Source organism: Emydura macquarii, unplaced genomic scaffold (genome assembly GCF_026122565.2).
Source record: "Emydura macquarii macquarii isolate MOO-44397 ecotype Brisbane River unplaced genomic scaffold, CSIRO-AGI_Emac_v2 contig_691, whole genome shotgun sequence".
NCBI lineage: Eukaryota > Metazoa > Chordata > Testudines > Chelidae > Emydura > Emydura macquarii.
Genome location: NW_027130828.1, coordinates 8909596 through 8924992, shown reverse-complemented (window position 1 = coordinate 8924992; position 15397 = coordinate 8909596). Strand labels below are relative to the sequence as shown.

At 40.4% G+C, this 15397-nt stretch overlaps 1 protein-coding gene and 1 long non-coding RNA gene across 2 annotated transcripts in view; one reads left to right on the top strand and one right to left on the bottom strand.

Annotated features, from left to right (window-relative positions):
• The window catches only part of GTF3C4 (general transcription factor IIIC subunit 4), an 18632-nt gene extending 15322 nt beyond the window's left edge, over nt 1-3310 (top strand). The window contains exon 5 of the mRNA XM_067541898.1: nt 1197-3310. Coding sequence (XP_067397999.1) covers nt 1197-1261 — 65 coding nt within the window. The 3' untranslated portion in view covers nt 1262-3310. The remainder of the gene's footprint in view (nt 1-1196) is intronic.
• On the bottom strand, nt 104-15397 carry LOC137148831 (uncharacterized). The gene is made up of 3 exons (XR_010918597.1): nt 15371-15397; nt 14980-15053; nt 104-1320 (listed from the first exon to the last, which is right to left on the bottom strand). It is a non-coding gene; the product is annotated as an uncharacterized lncRNA (long non-coding RNA).

Sequence of the window (15397 nt, the reverse complement as noted above, 5' to 3'; positions counted from 1 at the left end):
CAACTGGAGTAGTAACATTCTACTCTTCATGATGTTTGACAGTAGTCTGTCACAGTTATAAAGCCCTAATTGGAATACAGTAATTAGAGAAAGTAATGTATGTATTGCATTTAATATGAGCCAAGTATATATGCAGTCTGCTGGAGTATTACAGCAGATAGACCATACTAATTTAACTAGAGTTCTTTACAGGTACAAATTGTAGGCTCAATCCTACAGAATGCTGAGCACCATTGATTTCACCATTGAAAGGTGAGTTTTCCCAGCACAAGCTGAGCAGGATCTTGGCATGCTGCAGGGTTAGGCTCTGAACTGAGATAAATACATCTTGTTTAGACAATGTAACCAACGTGAAGGTGCTCTGGTCAACCTTTTCATTTTGCACTTCCATACATCTAAAAAGACACATTCTGCAGTAACTTGTTTTGAATTGCAGCTGATGCATTCTAGTTCTTTGAAACAAGTGTTTTTATAGGTCCAAGTTTTCATATTTTAAAACTTAGCTACTGTATTTGATGGCAAAGTATAAAAATACCTTAAGAAACTGAGGGTTTATAATGCTGTTCTTTAGGGAGGATATGATCTTGTCTGGTTTGCCAATGCACTTTTCCACAGAACTGATGCAACCAATGGCAGTTTTATTCTACTGGCATGTGTTCCCTTCCCACAACTTGTGTTGTCTAGTTGTCCTTGATATCGAATCAGCTACAAATGGATCTAACGTGCTGGAGAAAGGATTGCTGACTTCATTTTACAGATGGGAGACTAAATACTGCAGGAATTCAAAGATCTACTAACTTCCATTCTCAAAAACAAGCTCACTAAGTTATAGCAGAAAATTGTCCTTGAACTCTACCCATTTTGTCCATGCATGGCAGATTTATTTGTGTATAAAGCCAGGCCGCAATACATAGGCATGCTAATGTGTGATATGGACAGCTTCAGCCTTAACTTTGTCTTTCTGCTGAAAAGGGGTTTAAATTAGTATTTTAAATTCACAAATATTGGTGGAGTGGGGTTTATCTTAAATCTTCAGTTAGTCTTGTCAGATGTATATGTCAAAACTTCATTTCAGAGATTTTTGTAGTAGAAATTTGGTCTAGCTAAATGATCTGAAGCAAAATATTCATAGGAATCATTGTGATCTCTCTTCATTGTAACTCAGGCTTTTAAACCACTTGTTTTCTTATTTGCAGATCCTGAATGGATCAAGAGGTTATTGCAAGGACCTTGTACTTTTTGTGATTCTCCTGTGTTCTAGAGAACAGTTGTGGGAAGCTTGAGAAGGCGTTTTTTCTACTGCGTAAAACTCCATTCATTCTGGAAGGAGACAGAAGGTTCAGGATTATATACACTTTACTGGAGGGAAAAAGACACTGTTCCTAACCCTGTAAATAGAACACTTGAAGTTCAAGAAGCTCAGTAGTCTAGTACCCCATTTCATACTCCAGAAATGAGAGCATCCTCTGAATACCTAGCACAAGGGTTTTAAGGAACAATTTTGAGGCAACCACAGACCCTGTTAAAGCGTCAGCATTCGATTGGAAAACTTTCCTTTTATCGAAAGAAATCTGAGAAGCATGCAGCCTGGATTTCCCTCTCTGTTGGAAACTGGATGCTTTTCTCAAGGGTGAGAGCATCCCAATCAGGCAGAATGCAGGAGGCACTTCTTGAACAGTCTTGGTGGGTAGAGAGCCTGCAGTGCTCCTGTTTGTTTGTTTTTAATGAGTACTGGCACTCTCACTGCACAACAGAATATTAAACTATCAGAAATAATGTGTGGTTCTAATATGTTTCTTAAGTGACCTGCATGTCAGTTTTAGCCACTTGAGAGAAATCAACCACTGTATTAGATGCTTCATTCCATATCTAGCAAAATAGTTCCTGGTATTTCTCAGGGTTTGAAAAAAATTGCAGTCAGGAGGCTAAAATTGGCAGCTTGTGCCAAATATGGATCAGTAAGAGGAAACTTTTAAATCCTAATGTTTATAAGTAAACTATATTAGTATTTAGATATTCCATGTCGTCAGAGACCCAGCTCCAAAATGTACATCTGGTACTCCAATCTCCTCCATTTCTGAAGTAAGTTTTAATCATTTACCACACTTGTGCTAACACCTGATCTCTTCAGTTCATTTCACACTGTCAGCAGAAGCCACACTCCCCTTCTGTGTGACTCAGTAAACCGGCTATCACCAGTTTGCCTTTCCTCCAATCAGGCAGCGTGATTCTCTTCAAAAGCATTGCAATGAACTTGGCCCAAAACCAGTAATTTCTGGCTGACATTTGGTTTTCTTAAACTGGCTTTTTATAGTAAATAGAGTATAAAAGAGAAATATTAAATTAGATGGGAAATAGCTAACCGGAACATTCCGAGTTTGGTGAAGCTGTTCTGTGTTCGTTAGAAAGTGGAAGAGAGAGAATTATATCAGGCATTCAGAAACATGCCTCTGAATTATCCTGGTGGAATCCATGGTCTCACTGTCACTGAAACAATGGTGTTTCCTTTCTGACTGTCCCACTGGAAAATTGTCTTTTCTGCCTCTGGGACCCAGCTTATGTTGGAGACGACAACTTTTCAATTTCCTACAAAGTTCTAGAGGAATAATAGTTTGAAAATGAGTTTCTGTCACTAGAATCCATCTTGTCTGGTTAAGAACCATTTTCTCAGGCCATCCAAAATTTTGTTTCCATTTCCATCTTTAAAAATGCCAGTCTACTAGATACTTACTAAAAAAAGGGGTTTTAGTAGCTTTGTTTGTGGGATGCATGATACTACTAAACAGATGTGTAAAATTCACTTCTCTGGGCTGCTTGTTGCATGGGAAGCGAGGGTGTGAATCTACAGCTCATCAGCTTGTCATGCATTAATGTTCTATATGGACTTTGCTACAGAGCACAAATGCTATATAGGTATTTGAGAGCAGCAAGGAATTATCCAGACTGTATTCAACAAATGTATGTGTGGGTTGGTGCTTAAGTTTCCTTGACTTAATGACTGCACGTTTTCTTAATGTTCCTTTACCCTTACTAGAAGCAGTCACCTCTCAATTCATATTCAAACAAGCCAACTGCCTTTACGGTTTAGTGTTCCATACACTGAGCATGATAGTGCTTCTACAATAGACAATAATTCCAACAATTCTCAGAAGACTAGAAAACCATAAGCACAGTCATTTGTAAAATAACCATAGTCTTGTCTGTAAATATTCCTGGGAGTAATACCATAATTGTATTAAAGAAATGTTTAGTTTTTTATTGATGTGCATTACAAATTGAAATAAATTTAGTGGTATATTTGTGAAGAGAATTTGTAGCTCCCAGTGTCAGCTAGCAAGCCATTGTCAATTGGAATGCTCAGAGTTGCATTGACATTTACTGTATGCTCAGTTTGAGGCAAGTACCATGCGTGTGGCAGTGGGAGAATTCTTCACCTTTCTCAGCTATTACCTAACTCTCCCGTCCCTGAGGAAACAAATGCATCATTTTTAATCCAACCTGAATGCTAGGATGGTCCAGGATTGGTGGTGGGTAATGGCCTTGTGAAGTAAACCTTATAGGCTCTTGTAAAAACAGTCCTAAGCAACTGGTCCTAATCAAATATCCTGTTGCCCTTCTGAAATAATTCTAATCATGGGGAGGATTAGAGGAGCTTTTAAAAAAAAAAAAAAAGTTGCTATATAAATGAAATTAATTTTTCTGATAAACTTTTTTTTTTTTTTTTTAAATTTCTGATCTAGGCTTAGTGATTGTAAAATCAACTGGTCCAGTGACGTGTTTCTAGGTCTGGCAGACCAAAAGGTATTAGATCTAAACACATTCTGATTACTGAAGTGCTTTAATTATGGTATAATTTTAGCAACTGTTCTCTCAAACTGCCCTAGCTAGAGCCTAATGTTTTATAAACTTGGAAAGTAAGAGTCCAACGTGCTTTCAGCACGTGTTTCGCTTCAGAAATTTTCAAGGTCGTGGACACTCAAATTAGTTCAACTTGCTGGTATATTATGGCAGTTGCGATGATGGGATTTCAAGGTCTTTCCACAACCTGCCAGTTTGCATGCCACTGGATAGTTGGAATCTGAGCTTTCCTTATGGAAATAGCTTTCGTTTCTTATTGCTCTGGGTGAAGCAGTACTGAGGATTTTAAAGCCATCACATTTTTGGGCAATTAGTTGAGAGCTGAATAGCAAGTTTCAGACCAGTAGAATTTATGCTCTGCTATTGGTTACAGTGGATTTTTTTCCCTCCCTTCCCCCCGCTCCCCCAGTTACCTCCTCAGACACTTCCTTCTAGTGAAATAACTTGAACTTGTGGAGTAGTACCCATCACTTGCCATTCTAGAAATAGGTTAGTCCTATTTTTCTAGAGCATTGAAACAACTTGCAGAACCAACATCAACAACCTAAGCCAGGGGTGTCAAACTCACTGATGGTGACGGGCCAAATTCTCATAAACTGCACCTCACAGGGGCCATGCAATACCCTCCGCCGAAAAAACCAGGCCATCTTCCCCTTTTCAGCGGCGGGATTTCGCGGGGGACTGTGTTGCCGGACTGAGTGCATTGCCGCTTTAAGGGATTTCTCTGTGTCTGGCATCGGCGCTTTAAGACATTTCATGAAGTGATCAGCACACAGTCACCTACCAAGGTGACCTCTTAAAATAACAGTTGAATGAAATGTAGTAGAAACTCCATGGGACTAGCACCCAGATACCATGACGATGTGTGGTAGATTCACAAGGCTAGATTGCATCTTCCTAGAGGAAAATGCTATATAAGCTGTTGGGCAAAATTGAGGTGTTATTTGTAGAGGTCCCCTCACTTTGTTCTCTAGTGGGGCTGGAGGGTAGACAGGATTTGCCCCCTCATGGCAGAATTGTGTATATTTTATAGAGTGGAAATAACATCCTCAGATTCTGGTACTGCTTTATCTTTGGGATTTCAGTCTTTTAAATTAATCTGTGGTTCCTTATAGTAGAGGTTTTCAACCTTGCATTTGCGGATCCTAAAAAATTTCAAATGGAGGTGCGGACGCCTTTGGAAATCTTAGACATAGTCTGCAGACCCCTCATCCATGAACCACAGGTTGAAAACCACTGCCTTACAGATAGTCTGGTATCAGTACCCAATCCATTTTGTTGTGTGAGAAACTTGGTGTCCTAAGGTAAATTTTTCAAAAGCACCTATGCCCTGTTGAATGTCAACTAACTTAGCTTCTTTGAAATTTGTAACTCTAATGCTGTAGTGAGGACCTATCTTTGCAATGAAAGTGACTGCTTGGGGGCTCTGGTAGACTCTCCAAGCTTTTTGTTAAAATGGCACTAAACTTGGAGCTCCCAAATCTGACTTAGAATTGAGAGGCCTACTTAAAATATAACTTGCCATCATCTAAAACTGACTAGACAATACTGTATTTCAGGACCAGTGGTGATAGATGCCAGTGGTGTTACTGCATTGCATTTAACATACAACACAGAAGATGATACACAAACAGACTTAAGTTGTTTGCTGTTATGTTTGGGGATTGATAGGTGATACGTGGCTATTCTCTGCCTGAAGTTAATCCATCATGATCGTTGCTAAGTAATAGATTCTTATGCCTCTAAGAACTGAGATTCATATGGACATAAATCTTCCATTCTAACCTCAAGGCATTCCTACCTATTAGTGTGCATGCCAGGATATTGTGGTGTTCTCACTGCTGGAAATCATTGGAACTGCTGAAGAAGCTAGTGCTTACTGGTGTAACTTTTTCCCCCAAGCCTTGCCTTGCCTGTAGTTTGTAGCTATTCATTTTGTACCATGTGAGTTTAATCCATACCAGACAGTACACAGGGTTAATTGGATTAAAGCAGTGTAAAAGGCTAATTAAATATTGAACAATGTATTCTTATTGTGATAAGACTAACAGGAACATAGAGAGAGGCTAAATCCTCTTCTGCTGGTGCTAGCTAAGAAATCTGAACTGCCATGATGGATTAGCAAACAGCCTCTGGAAAGCCACTAACTGTCTGGATTTGTGATGATTCAGTGCTTAAACCTCTTCTCTTGTAACTGTCAAAGCACCATCACTCATGTTGTGGTGGAAGTCTGGAGTGATAGTGACTGGCTCCAGGGCTCCAACCCTTCCTCTTGTGTCAGAGGATGTTGGGATCAGTAGCAGTGGAAAGCACTTATTTTTACCCCAGCCCCATTCACTGGCTGAGAATTAATTCTTCTCTCCATTGTTTCCTTCAATTTAAATGTAATTGGAATATAAATAAAAAATATTCTAGAAAGTCTGTTTTTACATGCCCCCTTCCAGGCTGCCAGTTCTGCTGTACATCACTGTTTTTTCCAGAGGCAAGATGTTAGTGCTTGTTTATGGATTTCTAACATCCAATAAATATTTCCTTGAGTGTCGCAGAATATAATGTGAATTTCCCTGGTGGCTATGTATCATACAGAGACTTTATGCTCAGTGTGTTGATACCCATTTATTTTGTCATTACTGCTAAGGATTGGTTGAGAGAAGAGTTAAATGTAAATTTTGATAGTCATCGTTGATGGTTGACAGCTCTGTATTTATATACCTCTACAAATTTCAGATCTGTTGTGTGCTGTCCTTATGCCCCAAAATAAAATGTAGAGGACTGGATAGTGCAAGAGATTAGTAACATCCTAAACACACTCTTTCGCCTGTCTGCTGTTCAGCAGTTTATGAAACACTAGAATTCCTTATGTCAACACAAATATCCTCAGTTGACACCCTTGTGTGTAGCGTCTGTGGAGAGGTCAGGGTAGGTGAACCACACCTTTCCCTCCATAAGGCGGTTCCTTGTCCTTTTGAGTGTGGAGACTGGCACTACCCAAATTGCTGCTCTTATGTCAATATGTAGGATTTTTAGGCTCCAATATTTCAATCCTGCATCTTGTCTAGGCACAGAAAAAATAGCTATAAGCAAGTCTACTAAAGCAAACCCAAGGTCTCATAATTGTGTGTAGGTCAGCTTCTTAGTCAGAGACCAGGGCACTCCTGACCACACTATCCTGTGTCCTTTTGCGAATGGAGCAGCCAGGCATTTCAGTGGAACAATGCTGTACACCTGTGCTTGCTGTAATGAATCAAGAAACAGCTGCTCGTTTGCTTTACCTGATAGCCTTCACTGTCTTCATTATGAGTTTCAATTGTCCATTCATTCTAGTAGCCACCTTCTGCTTTAAAAGGTTACATGCTTTCTGGAAGGTAGTAAACGTCAGACCTTGCTATATTCAAGCACTAAATCTGGTTTGTATTTTTTTGCAGCTGGGAATGGGAAAAACACACACATCCTTTTAACCCTCAAAGTCAGATTTAGAGGTAAGACCTAAATAATAATTTAGAAGTAAAATAGATTTAAAGTTGTACATACTTGGTTAATAAAACTGAAATTGTCAGAGTAGCTATTGCTATTGGATTTCTTTTCCACCCCCATTTCTACCCCTTAAAATTCCCATTCTGAAAGCATCTCTGGAAGCCTCCTCTTTGAGGCCTGATCTACACACACAAACTGTACCAGGTTAATTGAATCGGTTTAAAAACTGATGCAGCTGAACTGCTGCAAACCAATGGGTTAGTTTGTATTGGTCGATTTTAACTGAAAGTTGCCCTGATTTTAGGTAAACAAGCACAGCTTCTATGTGTAGATAGATCAAGTTCAAAAGGGACCGTCATGTTCATCTAGTCTGACCTGCGCATTGCAGGTCACAGAACCTCACCCACCTACTTATGATATAGATCCCTAACCTCTGGCTGAGTTACCGAAGTCCTCAAATCATGATTTAAAGACTTCAAGTTACAGAGAATTCACCATTTACTCTAGTTTAAACCTGCAAGTGTCTCATGCCCCAGGCTGCAGAGGAAGGCAAAAAAAAAAAAACCCGGGTCTCTCCCAATCTGATCCAGAGGAAAATTCCTTCCTGACCCCAAATACGGCAATCACTTAGACCTTGAGCATGTGGGCAAGACTGACCAGGCAGATACTTGGGAAAGAATTCTCTGTAGTAACTCAGAGGTGCTCCCCATCTAATGTCCCATCTCCAGCTATTGGGGATTTTGCTACTGGCAGTCGCCGATAGGCCACATGCCATGGTAGGCAGTCCCATCATACTATCCCCTCCATAAACTTACCAAGCTCAGTCTTGAAACCAGCTAGGTTTTTTGCCCCCACTGCTTCCCTTAGAAGGGAACTTCACTCCTCTGATGGTTAGAATCCTTCATCTAATTTCTAGCCTAAACTTGTTGATGGCCTGTTTATATCCATTTGTTCTTGTGTCAACATTGGTGCTTTACTTAAATAACTCTGCTCTGGTATTTATCCCTCTGATGTATTTATGGAGAGCAATCATCTCTCCCCATAGCCACCTTTTGGTTAGCCCAAACAAGCTAAGCTCTTTGAGTCTACTCTCATAAGGAAGGTTTTCCATTCCTCAGAGTAGCCCTTCTCTGCACTTGTTCTTAAACATGGGAGAGCAGAATTGCACACAGTATTCTAGATGAGGTTTTACCAGCACCTTGTATAATGGTACTAACACTTCCCTATCTCTACTGGAAATACCTTGCCTGATGCATCCTAGAACTGCATTAGCTTTTTTCATGGCCACATCACATTGATAGCTCATAGTCATCTTGTGATCAACTGATACTCCTAGGTCTTTCTCCTCTGTCGCTTCCAACTGATAAGTCCCCAGCTTATAGCAAAAATTCTTCTTGTTAGTCCCTGAATGCATGACTTTGCACTATTAAATTTCATCCCATTTCTATCACTATCATTTCAAGGTCATCCAGATAATCTTGTATGATATTCCAGTCCTCCTCCATATTGGCAATACCTCCCAACTTGGTGTCATCCACAAATTGTTAACGCGCACGCACTTTTTGTACCAAGGTCAGTAATAAAAATATTAAATAAGATTGGTTCCAAGACCAATCCCTGAGGAACTCCACTAGTAACTTCCCTCCAGCCTCACAGTTCACCTTTCAGTATGATCCATTGTAGTCTCCCCTTTAACCAATTCCTTATCCACATTTCAATTCTATTAATCCCAATCTTCTCCAATTTAACTAATTTCTTATGTGGAACTGTATCAATGACTTACTAAAATCCAGATAGATTAGTTGTACTGCATTTCCTTTGTAAAAAAAATCAGTTATCTTCTCAAGGGGATCAGGTTGGTCTGGCACGATCTACCTTTTGTAAAACCATGATAAGGCCTCAGTCAGCATTCTTCTAGGACTCAAAGTTCTGTTAAGGATGCAAGAGTCCAGTTGGAATGCAGAGTAGGGCTGGCAGGAAAACGGGATTTCCATGTTGTGAAAAACTGAGGTTTTGTTGTTTTTGTTTCCATGGGAATGAAAACTAGATCTTTTGAAGCTTTTCATGAAAAATGAGAAACACTCCAGGATAGCCAGTAGTCCAGTGCACTCACCTGAGATGTGCAAGACCCAGGTTCTACTGCCTGCTTTGGAGAAAGGACTGGAACCTGGGCCTCCCACATCCCAGGTGAGTGCCCTCATCACTGGGCTAAAGAACGTCTCTCTCTCAATCTGTTGAAGCTTTTCCACATCCCAGGAGTGTGCCCTAGCCACTGGGCTATAGAGTCAGTCTCTCTTTATGGCCCAGTGAATAATTAGTCATATGAAATGGGAGACCCAGGTCAAATCCCCACTTGAATTCAGGCAGCAGACCCCTTTACTGGTTTTGACAAAACTCATTTGTCAGGTCTGGCATAGCATTTCTGGTCAGAAAGACACTACAGAACAACCAACAGCCCAATGGATAAGCTGTGGGAGACCCAGGTCTAAGTCCATGTTCTGCCTGAATCAGACCTAATGAAAGTTTGATCAAACAGGTTTGTCACCACAAAATTTCAGTTTTGATGAATTGGCATTTTCCAAACAAAAGTTTCAGCTAAGGTCCCTGCTCTAATACAGAATGCTTCTGGAATATAGGCTGTGTAAACCTCAGGTCTGGCTTGTTCCTTTCATGTATCAAACTAGTGTATGCCCAGAATGATGTACAGTGCCCTAGTATCTGCATTAAACTGTAGTGAAGGAGGGCCATGGGTAAATGTTTTAATTAAAATTAACACCTATACTAATCCTAAACTCTGTATTCATCTTTACATTGGACAAAGTATGTGTGAATATTTTTACACTGGAAATGTTCCCACACCCTCAGCATCAGGTTGAATAAGGAGTGGGACAAGGGGCTTATCATTTTTTACTATAGAGATCTAAACTAAATTAAACTTATACTCTGAATGGAAAAGATCTGAATGCAAAAGACCTGCTGCTTTAGATTTTGTATCTGTGATCTACTTTCTGCCCTTGATGTAGCATGTGACTGTGTACATAGGGGGGATTGCTTCCACACTGTTGAATACCGCCACCTATTGGGTGGTGCATGGATTACTTACTAATGTTAACTGCACAACAGGTCGTCAGGACCAGAAGTGAAGAATTTCCCAATGCTATCCTAGATTTCAGTGGGATAAGCCAGAAAGTAGGTGATGGCATTAGATTTTCCGTTTCCCTAAGGAACTACTACATGGTTATTCTCACAGATGGTGCCATCTCAACCCTGTGTTAGTGTCCTTATTTAACACGATTGCAATTAACTAGTCATGAAAAGGTAAAGTTGGGGGCCATAGAAGGGTTCAAAGAGGAGTTCAAGTTTTGTCACATTTTTGACCTACCGATGGAGCTGGAAGTTAAATTTATTCACTGATCTTTTCAGGCATAAGGGCCCCTTAAAAATACATTCTGGGGTGGGAACATTTTAGCTGACAGGCACTCAATTACCAGGCTGACTGGAAGGATATTTGTTATTTAATCTCTTCAGTTCCTGGATTTCCCTTGTATTTCAAATTCAGCTCATAAGAGGATCTGACAAAGTTGCTGTGAATATTGATGCTGTATATATGGCACTTTTTGTAAATGTGAAGCAAACTTGAATAATGTGTTTTGTATACTGCGACAGTAGCATTGTAATCCAACCCCTCTTTTTTATTCTAAATAAACTAGTTATTGTATTATGTGTGCATTATAAGAGGATGGTTTTAAGGGGGAAACATGGGTTCCCAGAATTTGAGGGGGATGAAGGGGGCTGGTGGTTTAAAGAAGATACTTCTTCAGATTGGCTTCATGTTGTAGATATAGAACATGGGCTGAAGTCTTTCCTCTCGCTACACCCATAGCTTCTACCTGCATAAATTGGAGCTATGCAGTATGGAGAATGTTTTGTAAAATCTCAGTATATTTGAATAGCCCAATTATTAAAATTGAAAGACTCTTCACATGTTCTGTAGGACGTGGGAAGTATTGGCCAACGGGGCTGGATGGACACTCCACTGTTTGAGAAGGAATTTCAGTCTGTGCAGTTAATGCATCTAGGCAGCCCTCCCGTTCAGCAGCTTTTTTGATTAAAGATTTTAGTTTAGAAATCATGAAATAGTGCAGCTTGGTGTCTATTCGGTAAGATAAAGAGAGAGTTAAAGTGGTTCTTCTAAACTCATTGACTAGAGTGAAGAAAAAACAATAGTAAGGATTTAAAAAAAACAAAAAACTACACCCCACATAGGGTGCTAGCTCAGTATGAAAACTGGGGAGTTTTTTAAATGGCTGACTTTTTTTTCCCCACCCTGTCTAAAAAGTTGGCCCCTAAAATCTGTGTAATGCTTTTCATTGTACTTAAATCCGCATAAACATTCAAAATTAAGGCTGAACATTTTGGCTAAGTCAAACAGTCGTATATAGAGAGGATAAGAATTAAGAGAAAATATTAAGAACACAAGATGTTCAGGTATCACCCATAATACTTGCTGCAGGAGGCTATTATCCTTTGGTAGCCTAAAACATTCAGGGCTATCAGCTCACCAACTGATTCTCTGCAGCCTGATCTTGGAAGGTACTGAACACCCTCAGTTCCCACTGAAGTCAGAGAATTGAAGATCCTGAGTACTTTTCAATATTGGGACTCTTAGAGCCAATCCAGCTTCCATTAAAGTCAGTGGGAGTCTCTGTTGAGCTGATTAGGAGTTGAATCTGGGACCCTAGTGAGTACATTTAAAAAGGGAAGAGAAATGAAGTTGCTGTGTTGGTTACATCACACTAAGTGTGTGGTCATTGCTTAACCGCAGGGGTCCATGCTGGTTGAGCTGATTGTAGGATGAGGGCTGCTGATTGGATCACTCAGGTGCAAGGCCTTAAGTCACAGAGAGGTTCACTTTGCTGGTAAATGCTGCTTTTGAAGGTTAAATCTACGTTCTTGATTATGGGCTTCTTCATACCATGTCTGGTTGCTCCCCCGCAAACATTCTGTGGTGTAACTATCTCCTCAGAAGTTGATGACACAGTTGGGATGCAACAAAACGAATTCCACCACCCTCAGCTCTGTTCTGACCAAATTAATGTAAGAAAAACGGACCACTCCCAAACATCTAGTGGAAATCTTCAATTTGACCTGTAGAGAACACCCTAAAACTAGTTATTGTCAAAGATTTTGATAGAAGCACTTATTCTTTAAAATAAGTGAATATCTGGGTAACCGCTTCTATCTCTATATCCACTATGCTTTGCAAGTGATAACATTTAATTTAACCTCATAACTGCTGAGATAGTTATCTCCACACAGGGAAGCTAAAGCAGAGGGAGATGAAGTAATCTTGACCCAGGTGAAAGAGTCAACGGCAGAGGTGGGACTAGAATCGACCTTGTGAGTCCTGCTGTTGGGCTTTAGCCACACAACTATCCTTCCCCTCAAATGTACATTTATGTCCCCCTGAGCTTTTTGGGAAGCTGGTGGCTGGAGTGTCAGTGCTAACTCTTCATGTACAGAAAGGTGGTGCCTTGGTGTAATGAAGTGACTTGATGCACATTTCCCTCTCCTCCCCCAAAGAACCAGACTGCCTCTCCTATAGAGGGAGGAAGGAAAGTTACATAACCCAAGTCAGTTTCCAGATGGGAAAAAATTTCAGCATTTAAAACAAAAAAACCCCAACCCTACAAATGAGGGAAAAATTACTTCTTAGACCCTGTTTCTGCATCTGCATCCATGCAGCCAGAGGCAAGTCATGGTCATGACCTCTATTCCTATTTAAGACCAACCCATCTCCAGCTGCATATAAGGGAAACAGGCCTGGGCTGCAAGAAATAGTATCAAGACCAAATGTAGTCTTAACCCATGGAGCTGCACAGAAGTTTTATCCTAACAAGGCTTTCAGAGCACAGGAGGGTTCTTGGGAGCTTCTTGGTTTATATTTGATCTCGCACTACCTTGTCTCTCCCTCCACCCGTTGACAATCTTATTGTTTCTACAGCATTACTTCTGAATGGACATGTGTACTTATTTTACAGTTTTGCACAGGCACCCATCACTACTGAATCTATGTTCGTATTCCGATAAGTACCTTTACTCTTCCAGATTTTGTTTCACATTTACAAGAGATGTGGAGGTCCCTGCTGACACAATAACAAATGGCAAAATTCCTGCCTGTCACCATTCAAACTTCATCCAATAGGTTGAAGTGCTCCAGAATCCATTGTTTTCAACAGATGTATATGGAAGTTTGTGGAACAACTGGACTGACCTGTTCTTTGCCAACCTCCACAATTAACAGCGTAACATGCACTGTGCAATACAACCTCCCACCAGCCTTCTCCACAAAGTGTCTTTGCAACACAGTGGGAAGATACAAGACGTATGTTTCAGAGCTGTACCAGTGTCGCAAAATAAGTAAGACGGTCCTTCCCTGCTGTGCTGCTACCTTCGCCTCTTTACCTTGTTTTTCTTGTTGCTTAATGTTTGTTTTACAGAATAAGATGCTAATAAAAATCAAGCATGGTTTCCAAATTGGTTTTAAAGCACTGTATTCCAATTATAAAAACCTAATTCCTCCTTCCATCTACTGAACCTTTTTGGTATTAACAGGCTTTACTATGCAAAGTGATGCAAGGGGCTGTTTCGTTTACAGTAATTAAATGAATGTCAATTGTTTTAGTTGTTTCTGAGGGAGAGTTCTACAAGAGTATTAGCATGTTCTGCTAACCCTTCTGTGCTGCACTTCAGGCCTGCAGCAAACCCTTGGGGGTTGACCATTGACCTGAGACTCCATGCAGACATGCCAAGTGCATCTCAATGAGATGAGCTCTTTTGCTCAGTTTCTATGGAATCAGCAGAGTGGAACTAATATAGCATTCGCATGTAGATGAAAGAGAGGAAAAAGGGCTTTACAGCTAAATTAATTAAGCAGATCTACCTGTCTAATTAAAGATGCATTGTCCCTTTTGTACCCTAGTTGCAGTACAAACACTATTTAAATGCATTCTTGATCCATTTCATCTATCAAAATATTTAGCAGGAACACTCAAATGGAGGCAATTTAGCAAGATGAGCTTCCTATGTATTATTAATAGAAGGGCTCCCAATTATGGACAGAGGCTATAGCATGTCTTTATATCCATTGAGGAAAAACAGCTGTCCAACTTGGTTACCAAACAGCACATGTGTAACTGGGGAACGGTTATAAATGCACTGGCCCAGCCACACTGCAGTGAGGCCCTAGCTCTGTGTAAACTACATCAGCCCTAAGGCTCATGGTGCTGCAAGTTGGAATTTCTTGGCACAAAATTATTTAGTGAGTCATGCTACCGGTGCCAGTAGCCTGAGGTTCCTTAGATTTAAAACAGACACTTTAGCTGAGATTTTTAAAACTGCCTTGGGAATTTGCACACCTGATTCCCCTTTTTAATTCCGTAGGAAGCTTTGAAAAAAAATCTCAGCTTTAAATCTGAATCCCAAACACCCAAAACACTGCAATGTCCCATGGGCCAGTTGGATCACAAACACGTATGTGTTTTGAACATGCAGGGAGAGGATTTTACAGGAGCTTAAATTGCTGGTTTGTGTGTAACCTTCAACAAACACAATCACAGACAGCCATAACCATAGAAACTTACTTACCGTGATCTGGACCAGGCAGAAGTTGTTTGGAGGCAGAGTTCTTCAGAGACTGCATGGCAAGGAATGCACTGCTCCTGAAGGAGAAGGTAGAAGCCGCCCTTCCCTTCTTCAAGATGCTGGGGAAGTTCCTCTTTCATTTTTAGTGCCTTCTCTGCACTAAGAACTCATGTTTTTGTGCAAAGAAAATCATATAGGGATGGTAGATAAAGGGGTCTAACTCTTCTCCTGTTTTTCCCCCAATCCCTGCAGAATGCTGTTTCTCCATCCCTTTCCCAGGATCAGGAAGGAAGATAATCAGTGTATCCTTACATAAGGAGTGATCTAGTTAACAGTAGTGCAGCACGGCTACTGTTGGCTAAAGTTTAGGGTTTTCCACTGAAGACAAACTTACCTGAAGTAGCTGCTCCTTGGCTCTAAT